Raw genomic sequence first — 14,985 nt, 5'->3', positions numbered from 1 at the left:
ATGGGTAAGGGGTTTTAAATTGGGGGAAGCCAATATAAATTTAATTTTGTTTTTATAGTATTTTAATGTTTATATTGTATGTTTTTTAATTTTGGCTGTTCACCGCCCTGAGTCCTTTGGGAGAGGGAGCGGTATAAAAATTAAATAAATAAATAAATAAATAAATAAATAAATAAATAAATAAATAAATTTATTAGGATGGCTAGATTGTATCTCCTACAACTCTTGATGACCTCAAGAGGGTTTCAGCTCCCCAGTTTTTATTGGTTCTGGTCAACCTCATTTCTTCCTTGTTAATATTTTATTAACAAAATATTTTGTTAATATTTTGGATTGAACCTGAGATCTCCTCAAATTCAGAATAAGATTCTATGTTTACAGCCTTGGTTGTAGTAACATTAGCATTCCATCACAATGGAATGTCATTATCAAACCCATAATGTCATTTTCCTAGCATATCTCCTCTCCCTCACAAGTGGTGGGTTTCATTATAAACCATGATTTAAAAGGCCTGACAAGATAAGATATATAAAAGCCACTATGAAAATGGTTTTCCAAATGAAATTCTCCTTTCCTTAAAGACTTTAGAAATTCTGCAGAAGCCACAGAGAATAGATTCATCTGCAATTAGTCTACACAGATTGAACTTTAATGTTGGCTTTTTTAATGGAGATTGCCTTTCTTTTGGGAGAAGCAAACAATTTCCATAGAAATCTCTCAATGGAACTGCAATTCCAGAGATTTTTGTTTAAGATGTTAATTCAGTAATTGAATTGATTCTGGTTTTGTGAATGTGAAAAGTTGAGTCATTATTTTTGGACAGTCCAAAATGCTGCTAAACCTCTAGCATTTCTAAGAAGCATGCCCTGCAAAGGATTGGACAGAGGGGGCTAAACCCGCATCTTAGCTACAATGCCCTTTGTAACTATTTACTATTCGTTAGATGAATGGATCAAAGAGATAAGAAAAAATTCAATTTCTGAGAGAAAAGAAGAAAAAGTCTCACTGAAAGAAATGTTTAAAAACTCCACATTTTATGTAGATTAAAGAATGGATAAATTTGAGAAATACCAGATTATTGAATTTGGAGGAATATGATTTGTTGATGGGTTGGCACGCCTTTTTATGGTACAAAGGCACAAAAATACCAGGGTATTTTAGAAGACATCAGATACGTGAAGCTTTATGGTTGAATTGGGAGAAGGTCAAAAAATATCATTATTTGAAGATTCCAATCTGGGTATCTACAATTGAAGCTTTTTCATATCCAGTAATATTTAAAAGGGAACAAATTATTAGGTATAGTGAATTGTTGGATGAAAAGGGTGAACTTAAATTAAAGCAGGAATTAGAAAATCAGGGATATAAGATGCACTGGTTTTCATATATGCAAATATTTTCATATATTGAGAATATATTTCATATATTCAAATATTGAGAAGATCTCAAACAAGGTTTTTATAATATCTTGAATAATTTAGACAAGATTTTAATGGGCTCTGATGATCATACAATTAAAAAGTTGTATGGATATTTGTTAGAAGTAAAACTGGAAGAAGAACAATTTAAAGAATCTATGATAGCGTGGGGGGGGAAATGTTGGTTATGGTATTGATTTAGAGAAATGGCAAAAATTGTGGTCACATAATTATAAAATGACAATGTCTACAGTATATAAGGAGAATTTGTATAAGATGATTTACCAGTGGCATTTACCCCTGACGAGGATAGCCAGAATATTCCAGAATAAATCGGAGAAATGTTGGAAGTGTCATCAGACTCCAGGATCCTATTACCACATATGGTGGACATGCAGAGATGCAAAGAGATATTGGACGAAGATACATACGTGGTTGGAAAAAATGACTAAGAGACATATTGATTTTAAACCAGAGATATTTTTATTAGGGATCTTACCAGAGACATACAATAAAGAATTGCAATATTTAATTGTGAACCCTTTAACAGTAGCTAGAATTGTATTTGCAAAAAATTGGAAAGGAGAAAGGACACCTACTGATGAAGAAATTATTAAGAAAATGATGGACTGTGCTGAAATGAGTAAATTGACATTTGAAATAAGAGAGCAGGAAGATAAACAATATTATTGTTTGGTGATTCAGCATATTTCTCCATAAACGTGGATTAGATGAGCCGAGACCCTCATGAAAGAAAGTTACACATGTTGCCTAAGTGTTTCAATAAGTATATAGCACTTTTCCAGGTACAATTATACTGAGCCCCAAATTACATAGTAAATCTTCCACTTGTATACATTTTAAAAAATATTGTGAGAGTGTTTGCAGAGATATCATAAAAAAAGTAAGGTGATTTTTGGTATCAGTAGCTTGGATGAAACTCATAATTTCTCCAGCCCATTTCAGTGAGATATCATCCTTCGATGAAATCTATCTACCTTCATTTCTCCAAATATTAGATCAGGGAACATGCCTTATCTTTTCCAATTTATATCAAATTCTAAGATTTCTGAAAGCTTTTTTTTTTTTTTTTGGTGTTCTATTAGAATTATGCATGACTTTAATTTAATTTCTTGCTTTTTTCATTTTTTTGTAATTTGAAAAGGTTATGTGAGACAGTATCAGCTCACACAACTTTTCTACCATGCCAGTTATCTTGTCTTGCCAAAGCACTTCTACAGGAAAAAAATAATAGTCGGGGTAAAAGATCTGAAAATTTGTTTGATTAGAAGAAGGCTAGAAACCAGGTGTCTGGGATTTTGATTTGTACCCAAGTGAGTGACTTTGGGCCTCTCTCTCTCTCTCACTCAGCAAGGCAGGAAGCAGCGGTAAACACATTCTGAAAATGTTGTCAAAGCAGTGTTGTTAAAGATCTACATTTAGCATCTATAAAATGCATTGACAGTAATTAGAGATGCAGGAAGATTGCTAAGCAACATATGAAGCTCAAGTATTTTCCTGGTTTAAGAAGTTGGATTTCCTCCATCTCAACTATCCCTTTCTACCAGATTCCTTTATTCAGAAACATAAAAGAAAGGCCAGGAAAATGAAAAACTGTGGTGAACAAATAGTAATATTATAGTAATAGTAATAGTTTTTTTTTCAGAATCTCCACAATTGAGAAAGGACACATTTGATATTCTTATTTCTCATGCTATAGATGATTGGATTGAACAGGGGTGGAAGAAGGGAATACACAACAGTTGATCCAAAATCCAAATCAGATGAACTGTTAGAGGGAGGTCTTAGATAGGCAAAGCATACACTTAATATTAACACAGACACTACTATAAAGTGGGGAATACAAGTGGATAACGCTTTCTGCCTTCCTTGTTCAGATGGAATTCTCAATACTGCCTTGAAGATCACTGCATAAGATATGAAAATGAAACTAAAACAACCTAGAGCAGCAATGATGTTGGCCACAACAATTCCAATCTCAACTAGATTGAAGCCAGAACAGGATAGTTTTATCAATTGTGGAATTTCACAGAAGAATTGGTTGACAACATTAGAACAAAAATGTACTGAAAAAGTGCCAATTGTATGTAAGATTCCACAGAGAAGACCTGCAACCCACACCAGAATGATTATTTCAATGCAGGCTTTCCAAGTCATTACTATCTCATAGTGCAGTGGATTGCAAATGGCAACATACCGATCATATGCCATGACTGTCAGGAGGGAGACATCAGAGGCTTCAAAGGACAGAAAGAGAAAGACTTGAGCAACACAACCAAAATAAGAGATCTGTCTGGTATCCAAGAGACAATTTATCATGGATTTGGGAACAATGACTGAAACAATGCCCAGGTCCTGCAGAGCTAAATTCATTAGAAAGAAGTACATTGGGCTGTGCAGGCGATGGTCAAAAACTACTGCAGAGATGATGAGAAGATTTGTTGTTAGAGTTGCCAGATATAACACAAAGAAGAAGAAGAAATACAAAAGCTGCAGATGCTGATTTTTTGATAATTCCAGGAGCAGAAAATAAGACACTGTAGTTGCATTATTCATGTTTCATTTATGACAAAGTTGACTTAACTGCAAGGAAAGAGAGGAGGGAGATAAATTCAATTTTGGAAATAGTATTTTGATATGTAATTAGAATAGAAAATATAAAGAAACATAAAGAATGAACAGAAGCTCACAGCATGGTAAACATAGATGAAGAATGGAGATATTAGAGCACACTCTTGTCAATTTCTATCTATCTGTACTAACCACCAACTTCATTTTTTCCCCTTCTTTCTTCCTTCCAGGTCTATTATTTCATGTAGTGATCAAAAGCATTTCTAGGAGAAGATAAGCCCTGTTCAGATTCATTTTCATCATTGGAAAATTATTGGGGATAATTTGACCCACCGTAATGTCTAACCACTCAAACAGGATAATGTTGGAAAATTAGAGAATGTTTAATGATGCTTTGGGCTTCTAGAAGAAAGGCAATGTAAAGCTAGCCAATAAATACACAAATACTGTAATTTGCTATATTTTTACATGGAAATATTTAGAGCAAAAATTTCCTTCTTGTATTATTTCTCTCTCTCTCTCTCTCTCTCTCTCTCTCTCTCTGTGTGTGTGTGTGTGTGTGTGTGTGAGAGAGAGAGAGAGAGAGAGAGAGAGAGAGAGAGAGAGATGTCAATTTTTTCAGCAGCTTTTAGGCTAAAAAAATACCATAAAAACTATTAAACTAATACATAAATACTAGATTCTTAAACAAGTATTTAATGATACATTGTTAAATGAAGGAAGATAGAACTTTATTTATAACATAACTGGTATTTTGATATTCACTTGGTGGTATTATTCACAATTATCTCACTGTAAAATATATTTAATCAAAAGAAATCAAACTTTAGCAGAATAAATTAATAAATCCCCTTGTCAAATAATAAAATGGAAAGTGATATCTTAATTTGAAAAAGCAGTCTCCTATCCAGTATAAGCCAATATTACCTGTAGTTTGGACAGAAATGTGGCACAATCTATCACAACTATGAACTCTTGACTTCTCAGCATTTCTTTTTTAAGTGTGGAATACCATGTAAGCACATTTTCAAGTACACTAGTTAAATAAACTTTTAAAACTGAGTAATAAAAGAGATTTATAAATTCTTAGCATCTGTTTCTTTTATTTCTGTCCAGAGATATCAGTTCATGATTTGCTACCCAAAAGAGGAAAATATCTTTCTTGTTGAATTTTCAATTTATAACTGACCATTTTTCTCCATGGATTTTGTTCTGTTGTATGCTTTTAAGAGTGTTAAATATCTTACAAAGTAAATGCTGTCCCACTAATTCTCATGAAGTGGAACTGCTTTCTGCAGTTAAAGAGCTTCCTATTCTGAATATGACTAATATCTGTTTTATTTTCCCTCAAGAATCTTCTATACTAAAATAAAATGCTTAATGTGGGCTCATTAACATAATTAGCAAAACAAAACAAAACTTACTTCTGTGTGCTTATTAACATAATTGGCTATTAATTACTGTATTGCTACCTCCAAATCTCCACTACCAGTTATCACATTGAATAATAATATTGCACAATGTTCTTTTTTTAAAGACAAGTTTTATTATTTTTTTCTTTTACAAATATATTTTATGAAAAGAGTATTGACCAGGTCACATTTTTTACAACTTATAACATAATTATATATGGATTTTTATAATCTATTCCAATCTTCTTTTTTGTTTTTTCCAGATACAATTTACATATTTCATTTTCTGCCATAATATTCTTTTTTCTCTATTTTTTCTCTTATCTTAATCTCTTCTTAATACTTAATATATACATGGTATTACTATCCGCCCTTCAAATCCTAATTTCTTAGCATTGCTTCAATTAATTATTTTATTTCTCCATTTATAAAATATATTTCTTATAATTCCCATCAAATTTTTTGTTATAAACAATAAACTTCATTTTATTCAATTCTTACATTGAAACCCTTTAACTTAATTGATCTTCCACATCTAATCTTACCTCTTAATACATAATAAACAATATAATTATCCACCCTTAATTCCTGACTTCTATTATAGCATCAATTAATTATTTTGTTTCATCGTTTACAACATATTATTTCAAAATCCCCATCATACTTTTTTGTATCTTAATTTCAAATATTTTCATAATTAAACCTAATTACCACTTCATATTTCATCTGCTGTTCCATTTTACAATAAACAATATACATCATCATATTTACTTTTTCCATTCACAATTGCTAATATTAATACAGTTCCCTTAGATCTACTAATATATACCTTATTTTTCTACCTCCTTTCCATTATTCTTCCACTATTCTTCCCCTTTTAACCATTTTCTCCAGGTGTCTCCAAAATTCCACTTCTTAATGATTTTCTCTTTTCCCATTTTCTTATCTTCTTCTTCTTTTTTTATTTTTATATTTATTGTATCTTTTCTCCTGAATCCTTTCTCTAACTTTTGAGTCCATCACTCACATAATTCGCCCCCGCTGTTACCTAATCTTTTCCCATTTCCTTCTCTTCCCTTAGATTGCTTTTTTTAAAAGAAAATATTCTCCCCTGTCCATTCTTTTTTGCCACTGTAAATTCCAGTGTAATCTTCTAACTTTCTGCCTTCAGTTCTTTTTCCTTCAATATTATTCTATTGTTTTTCATTTATATTCTCTTTTTCCTGTTTTATGCGCTCTAACAAAGTTTCTTTTTATTGCCCTTTATTGATTCACACACATTTTTAAGCATCTCAATTAATTCCTCACCCATCCAAGACTCCATATTATTAATTTAAAAAATTATTAGTATTTCCACATATATTTAATTAAAATTTTAGTCCATATAGTCTCTTTTTTATTTCCAGATAATATCTAGTACAGATGTTTGTCCACCTCCTTTAGAAGTTGAGACCAAGCAGCTTAAGACAAAACAAATATTCCTTAAGATTTCCCACAGCTCTTATGGTGATCAAGGTCACTGTTGTAATTTCCTTGAATTCTCAGAGCAGTCATTGTAGTGCTCTTTTCCACTAGCAGATGTCTCTCTCCAGTCCACAATTCTCAGAACAACAAAATATCCAGTTTATAAAAGTATTTTAAATCCACATAGAAAATACTTTCTCTCAAATTGCTTTTATCCTTTTATTGTTTTTAATTTCTCCAAAGTCAATTTTAAATCCAATTGTAAAATTTCCTTTCTTGGAGTTTAATATTTTAACTTCTTTGTTCTTCCTTCATACTTCAAAACTGTCAAAATTCTTTCAAATCTTCATTAAAAAGTACTTTCCCTCGGGTTTCCTTTTCTTATATTAGTTTTAGTTTCTCCAAATCCAATTTTAAATCCCAATATAAAATTTTCTTTTCTGGGCTTTAGTACTTTAACTTCCTCTTTGTTCTTCACCCTTCATTAAAATTCCCAAGTACCAATTAGCTGCTTGTTTCCTCACCAGGATCTTTTAGAGGTGGGTTTTTTTTTTTAAATTTCCTTTTTTACCTGTGAGTTGGCCAATCATTCACCAGTACCAGTACTCTGTCCAAACACTGTTCCTGCACAAAATCTTATTCCAGTTGCCCCAGCTTCAAAGCGGTCAGTTTTAATGGCTGCTGCCCCTGCCGCTGGATTGAAGAGCTACCTCTGACCTTATGAGGAACTTACCTGTTCCTCTTGGTCATCTGAAGTGCCTCTCCTTCTTCACCATCCCTACAAGATGGTTCCGGTCCAAAGACCCCCTGAAAGTGGTTTGTCTGGCTGGATTTTTCCGGCCTCATATGAGCCCATTAATTTCTAGCCAGTCTTGCCGCAACGCTTCTGGTTTCTCCATATTATTACTTCTCATGATCTTAATACTATCCATGTTGATGCAGTTCAGGACTGCATTGGCTTTTTTGGAAGTTGAAGTACAGTGCTTGACACTCACACAAAGTGGAATCTGCTAAGATATCTAGATCATTCTCACACTTACTACTGTTGAGCCAGGTATGGTTATTTTATATTTATGTATGTGGTTATAATTGCAGAACTTTATTTTTCTCATCATTGAACTGCATTTTATTGGATATGGCTCAATACTCATGTTCTGTCAAGATCTTTCTGAATTTTTAGTCTATCTTCCAAACTGTTATTAATCCCTCCAGTTTAGGGACATCTGCAAATTTTATGAATTCCCCTTCTATCCCCTTGTCTAGATCATTTATGAAGTTGTTGAAGAGTACTCAACCCAAGACAGAATGTTGAAGTATTTTGGAAAATGTTGAAAAACAATTTGCCCTCTTGGGTCAATCTGAATGTATGGAAAATTTACTACAGAAAAAGTAACCCTGACAGGTACTCTACTGTTGAAAATACTAAAAGGTATATATAAATAAAACAATGGTGACTTGAGCTACATTTTAAATTATGGTACATAATTGTACTGCTATTAAAGATGCTGAGCTGAAAAGTGCCACATTATAGGTGAACTCCCATTACTTGCCCCAGTTCTTGCCCATTTAGCAGTTCGGAAGCATGAAAATGAAAATAGATAGATAGGTGCCACTTTAGTGGGAAGGTAACAGTGCTCCATGTGTTTTGGCGTATGCTCATGCTGGCCACATGACCACAGAAGTCTCTTCAGGCAATGCAGGCTCCCTCAGCTAAGCAACAGAGATGAACACTGCCCCCTAGAATCAGACACAACTGGACAGAGAAATATTTACCATTACTATAACCTTATATGTACAACTTAACTAAATTATATGTTTTCTTCAATTTTAGGGTTACTATGTTATTACTATTAGTTATTATTAGGCATGGGGAAGAAATGTTCATGTAGATATTTCCTCAAAGTTAATTTCTACTTTATTTGTTCCATGATACAAAGATAACTTCCTTCAGCAAAAGCCAAAGGTTTATAGAGGTACTGGAACGAGAAAAACTCTTGCAGGAGTATAGGTACCTTCTTCTTTGCCACACAAAAATCTGAATAGCAGGTACATGGATTAGAAAGGAATACCCACACAATAAACCAAAAGAGTTTATTGAACAAAGCAGATGAAAATATTATCTTTAATGGCAAAGTATAATATAGACAAGAAATATCTACAGATAAGGCAGGAAAAAAAAGAAAGCAAATTTCAATAGAAGACAAATTCTTCTATTTGTCAATACTGATGTTGCCTAAATGGTTCCAATAAGTATATGGCAGCTTTACTAAATACACTGAAAATGAGTCCCAAAATATTTGACAAATGTTCCATCTTACACTCTTCTTATATACATTTTAAAAAATTGGAAAGATGGTGACATACAGTGCATTCAGAAAATATTGACCCACTTCATTTTTGTCATTTTTGTTATGTTATGTTCAGGGGTGAAATCTAAAAATTTTTGCTACCAGTTCTGTGGGTGGGGCTTGGTGGTCATATGACTTGGTGGGCGTGGCTTGTTGGTCAGGTGGGCGGGGCCAAGTTGATGTCACTTCTTTGCCCTTTTTTAACCTACAAAACACAACACAACACAACTGGCTCACCCACAATGTAAAAGCAGCTGTGCTAGACCCAAAATGGCCCCTGCAACAAGCAGGAACCTCACACAGCCACAAAAAGCCCAAAAAACCAACTTTTACACTTTACACACACATAACACAACACAACACAACTGGCTCACCCACAATGTAAAAGCAGCGGTGCTAGACCCAAAATGGCCCCTGCAACAAGCAGGAATCTCACACAGCCACAAAAAGCCCAAAAAAACTAAGTTTCACACTTTACACACACAAAATTCCACATACAGCTTTGTGAGATTTTGTGTGTTTGTGTAGTTAGAGTGAAACACTACTGAAACACACAAAATCTCAGAAAGCTGCACAAATATTATTTTATTTTATTTTATTTTTATTTTTATATAAAAGCAGCTAAATTTAAAACTTCCTAAACTTTAAATGGCTAGGTCTAAAAAAAGAACAACTAAAAAACCCCCCAATTAACTATTTTTTTTAAAGCTCCCAAAGGGGGAAAAAACTTACAGGCATGAGGCAGGCAGATAGAGCTGCTCACCAATGAGCTTGATTGCAGGCAGGGAGATTCAGTTGCTTGCTGATGCAATGGATTGCAGAGATTACAGCAGGCGAAGCAAGGCAGGCGGGCGAAGGTAAGCAAGCTGGAAACTGCGGGGGGAAGCGATTTTTGCTACCGGTTCTCTGAACTGCCCGCTGCCATCTCTACCTACTCGCCCGAGCCGGTCCGAACCGGGAGCATTTCACCCCTGGTTATGCTGCAGCCTGATTGTACAGTTGTTGAAATTCATTTTTCTCATTAATCTACACTAAGTACCCCATAATGACAAAGTGAAAACAGAATTTTAGTAATCTCTGCAGATTTATTAAAAAGGAAAAAAACAAAAAACAAAACCCTGAAATATCTCATTGGCATAAGTATTCAGACCCTTGGTACTTAGTTGAAGCACCTGTGTCAGCAATTACAGCCTCAAGTTTTTTTGGGTATGACATGACATTATGTGACAAGCTTTACACATTTGGATTGGGAGATTTTCTGCATTCTTCCTTGCAAATCTTCAAAATTCAGTCAGGATGGCTGGATGGCAGCCATCAGTAGACAGCCATTTTCAGGTCCCTCCAGAGTTTTTAAATAAGGTTCAAGTCAGGGCTCTCGTTGGGTCACTCTAGAACATTCATAGAGTTGTCCCTGAGCCACTCCTGTGTTGTCTTGGCTGTGTGCTTAGGATCATTGTCAGTTGGAAAGTGAACCGTAGGTCCTGAGCACTGTGGAACAGGTTTTCATTGAGGATGTCCCTGTACTTTGCTCCATTCAGCTTTCCCTCAACCCTGACCAATCTCCCAGCCCTTGCTGCTGAAAAACACCCTAATAGCATGATGCTGCCACCAACATGCTTCATTTTTGGTATGATGTTGAGCAGGTGATAAGCAGTGCCTGGTTTCCTCCAGACATAATGTTTAGAATTGAGGCCAAACAGTTCAATCTTGGTTTTATAAGACCAGAGAATCTTGTTCCTCACAGTCTGAGAATCCTTCATATCAATGCTCTTCATTGAGGAGAGGTTACCATCTATCTATTCTGCCATAAAGCCTAGATTGCTGGAGGGCTGCAGTGATTATTGTCCTTCTGGAACTTTGTGTCATCTCCACACAGGATCTCTAGAGCTCAGTCAGAGTGAACATCAGCTTCTTGGTCATCTCTGTTACTAAGGCCCTTCTCCCCTGATTGCTCAGTTTGACCGGGCCATCAGCTCTTGGAAGAGTCCTGGTTGTGCCAAACTTCTTCCATTTGAGAATTATGGGGGTCACTGTGCTCTTAGGAAACTTCAGTGCAGCAGAAATTATATTGTAGTCTTCCCCAGATCTATGCCTTGCTATAATCTTGTCTCCAAGCTCTGCAGGCAGTTCACCTGTGAGTCCTTCTATAGAGAGGTGTGTGCCTTTCCAAATCATGTCCAATGAATTTACCGCATATTGACTCCATCAAGGTGTAGAAACATGTCTAAATTCCAACTAACTCCAGTTAACTCATTAAATTTAGGTAACTCTTTCCAAGTTACCCTCATATTTTTTTTCTTCTTGTATGCCTTTTTAAAACTAGATTTTTATTTAGACTAATACACTTTTTTCTTATCTTTCTCTTAACATAGATATTTTAAAATACTCTTTCAATAATATTTTATAAATTTAGGAATTACTTTTAAGCATTATATATAAAGGAAAAAATACATTTTCAAACTTTAGATTAAAACTTTCTTTCAATTACAAATATCAAACTGATAAAAATCCATCCTAATTCCAATTGACTCATTAAGTTTAAGTCACTCCCTTCCAGCTTGCCTTCATGGAATAAAATCTTTTTTTCTTCTCTGGGATGTTTGTTAAGTAATTATAAGCTTCTCTTTTTCTCAAGGATTTCTCAACTTTGTTAATGTCCGTGCGGAAAAAATTCCAAACCTATCCTTTTAAAAGTTGCAAATTTTCTTGGAGCTCTTCTTTCAATTGAATTGGGATATTTATATTTAAACCATCATAATAAAAATTGGTGTCAGGTTTATATTCCAAAATTATCATTAATTCCTCTGCATTGTCAGTTACTTGTGAAGTTGCCTCAGTGGTTTGGTAACTTTCTACACATATTTGTATCTCTGAAGTAGTTTGAGTAGTCTTTTTAACATCCTTGGAGCATAGCTGCTCTATAAACTGATAGATTTTATTTATTTATTTTTTCAAATACATCTCTAATAATTTGGTCCTCCATCTTAACTTCTTTTATTAGTCAAAGAGAAGCTTTTTTGTAAGTCACTTAAGAATTGCTGACTTATCAGGAATCATAAAAACCAGAGAGTTTTCGTTTTAGCCACCCACACAAAGCAGACCAAGCTACAAATTACTAAAAATAATAAACTAGAACCACAACTTTCTACCCTTATATTTCTTCATCATTTTTTTTAAAAAAGATCCACACTTCCTTATTTTAGCTTGCCTTAGCAGCCTTCTTCCTTGTTATTTAACAAAAAGAAACCCCCCAAATGCCTCAGATGTTCAAAAAGGAATAACAGGCTGTAGCTAAGGAGAGCCTCTTTTAATTTAATAAAGATTAACAGATCTTAAAATGATTAAGAAATGAAAGGCACAACTTGCTGTCCATTTAAAAAATAAATTCTAGGATGGTTATTTCTTCAACCATGAACTGATTGCAGCCCAGCTCCCCAGATTCAGCACAAAAATGCTCCTGAAGCTATTTGCAGACCTTTTGTTGTATCAGAGGATCTTATAGGATGATTCTGGGACTTTCCCTAACCCAGGAGAGTCATATAAACTAAAGGAATGTTCTTTCTGTTGATAGTTGAAGAAACTATATTCCAGGGAAAATTCCTTGGGTATGTAGTCAGTTGGCTATCTTTTCACTAGAATTGCAGAATCTGAATAGTTTAGAAAGAATACATCTGATATTCTTATTTCTCATGCTATAGATTATTGGATTGAAGAGAGGTGGAAGAAGTGAGTACAGAACAGTCAACCCAAAATCTAAGTAAGATGGAATCTTAGATGGAGGTCTCAGATAGGCAAAAAATCCATTTAAGAAAAACATAAACACTACTATAAGGTGAGGGATACAAGTGGATAAGGCTTTCTGTCTTCCATGTTCAGAAGGAATTCTTTGCACTGCATTGAAGATCATGGCATAAGATGCAATTATAAAAGTACAACAGCCTAGTCCTGCAAAGACACTGGCCACAATAGCTCCAACTTCAACTAGATTGAAACCAGAGCATGATAGTTTTAGCAACTGTGGAATTTCACAAAAGAATTGGTTGACAACATTAGAACAAAAAAAGATTGAAAAGGTTCCAGTGGCATGCAACATTCCATAAAGAAGACTGGCAACCCAAACCAGAATCATCATCTCAGTGCAGGCTTTCCAATTCATAATCTTCTCATAGTGCAAAGGATGGCAAATGGCAACATATCGATCATATGCCATGACTGTCAGGAGGGATACATTAGAGCCCAGAAAGAATATAAAGAGAAAGACTTGAGCAACACAACCAAAGTAAGAAATGTATCTGGTATCTATAAGGGAATTTACCATGGATTTGGGAACAATAACAGAAACAGAGCCTACATCCTGCAATGCTAAATTCATCAGAAAAAAGTACATAGGTCTATGCAGTTCCTGGTGAAAGGCTACTGCACAGATGATGAGTAGATTTGCTATTGTAATTGCCAGGTATAACACAAAGAACAAGAAGAAACATAGCAGCTGCAGTTGCCGAGTTGATGAGAATTCCAGGAGCAGAAAATAAGTCACTGTGGTTTGATTATCCATGTTTCATTTATGACAAAGCTGCATGGCATAGCTGTAAGGAATCAGAGGAGGGAGATGCAGTTAGATAAAAGTTGAAAGTGGCATTTTGATATAGGGTGAGAATAGAAAACTAAAAGAAGTGTAAAGCACAGGCAGAATGAACAGAGGAAAAGACCATGGGAAAAAATAGATTCCGGAACGGCACATACAGTATTAAATCACACTTTTTGATGCTTTCTCAACATCTATGCTAAAGAATAAACAACCAATATCACATTTACCCTTGTTATCTCTTTCCAGTTCTGTTACTTCATGTACTGAACAAAATGATGGCCTAGGAATAGAAAAAAGCCTTTAAGATACATTTTCATCCCTGGAATATTACTGCAAATATTTGACCCATTATAATGTCTCATAACTCATAGGATTGTGGAAATGTTGGAAAATTGGAGAATGTCTCATGTATAGTGATTCCTACTTTTAGAAGAAAGGCAATGTAAATCTAGCAAATAAATATAACAATATCTTTTACTTGGAAATTTTGAATTTGTAATAAATTCATTATTTACTATTTATATAGACATCTCTCCAAATTGGATTCTGATTCATGTTACCTTTAAATCTACTGTCTGAGTAGAGTATTAAATCCACTCTGTTGGAAATGTAAAGCACATAAAGGGACATACTATCATATATGGTGGTCATGTCCCAAAGCTAAAAAATTCTGGAACAATATAAAAATGCAACTGGAACAAATAATAACTCAAAAGGTGCCATTAAAGCCAGAAACTTATTTATTAGGAATACCTACAAGCAAATATGAAAAAGAAATAATATATTTAATAACACACATTTTGACTGCAGCAAGAATTATATACGCACAAAATTGGAAACAAGAAGAGGTCCCGACTCAAGAGAAATTAATATCCAAAATTATGGAATGCGCTGAGATGGATAAACTTACCAAGGAGATCCAAGGAAAAGAAGAATCTGAATATTATCTGTTCTGGCAAAAATGGTATAAATGGTTAGAGGGAAGTGAAAAAAGAAGAGAAGAAGAAAGAAAGAAAAATTGAATAAAAGAAAAGATATCAATAGAGTAAAATAAAGTTTTAAATCAAATGAAATTTAAGAAAGAGACACGAGATATCAATAAAATAATATCATTATATAAGGTGAGAGAAATATTGTATATTGAAGAATATAGGATATTGATA

General features: G+C 34.2%; 2 protein-coding genes across 2 annotated transcripts; both read right to left on the bottom strand.

Annotated features, from left to right (window-relative positions):
• Nucleotides 1–3,080: 3,080 nt before the first annotated feature.
• Nucleotides 3,081–3,995, bottom strand: LOC117668870 (olfactory receptor 14A16-like). Its single transcript, XM_034422925.1, has one exon. It carries the CDS (start codon nucleotides 3,993–3,995, stop codon nucleotides 3,081–3,083), a length of 915 nt encoding a protein of 304 aa, XP_034278816.1.
• A 5,311-nt stretch (nucleotides 3,996–9,306) lies between these two features.
• Nucleotides 9,307–13,813, bottom strand: LOC117668869 (olfactory receptor 14A16-like). Its single transcript, XM_087893614.1, has 2 exons — nucleotides 12,888–13,813; nucleotides 9,307–9,343 (listed from the first exon to the last, which is right to left on the bottom strand). The coding sequence occupies exons 1-2, from the start codon at nucleotides 13,787–13,789 to the stop codon at nucleotides 9,307–9,309; spliced, it is 939 nt and encodes a 312-aa protein (XP_087749740.1). The 5' UTR covers nucleotides 13,790–13,813.
• Nucleotides 13,814–14,985: the final 1,172 nt, after the last annotated feature.

Source organism: Pantherophis guttatus, chromosome 4 (assembly GCF_059756535.1).
Source record: "Pantherophis guttatus breed Tessera chromosome 4, ASM5975653v1, whole genome shotgun sequence".
Taxonomy (NCBI): Eukaryota; Metazoa; Chordata; class Lepidosauria; order Squamata; family Colubridae; genus Pantherophis; species Pantherophis guttatus.
This window is presented reverse-complemented; position numbering and strand designations above follow the sequence as displayed.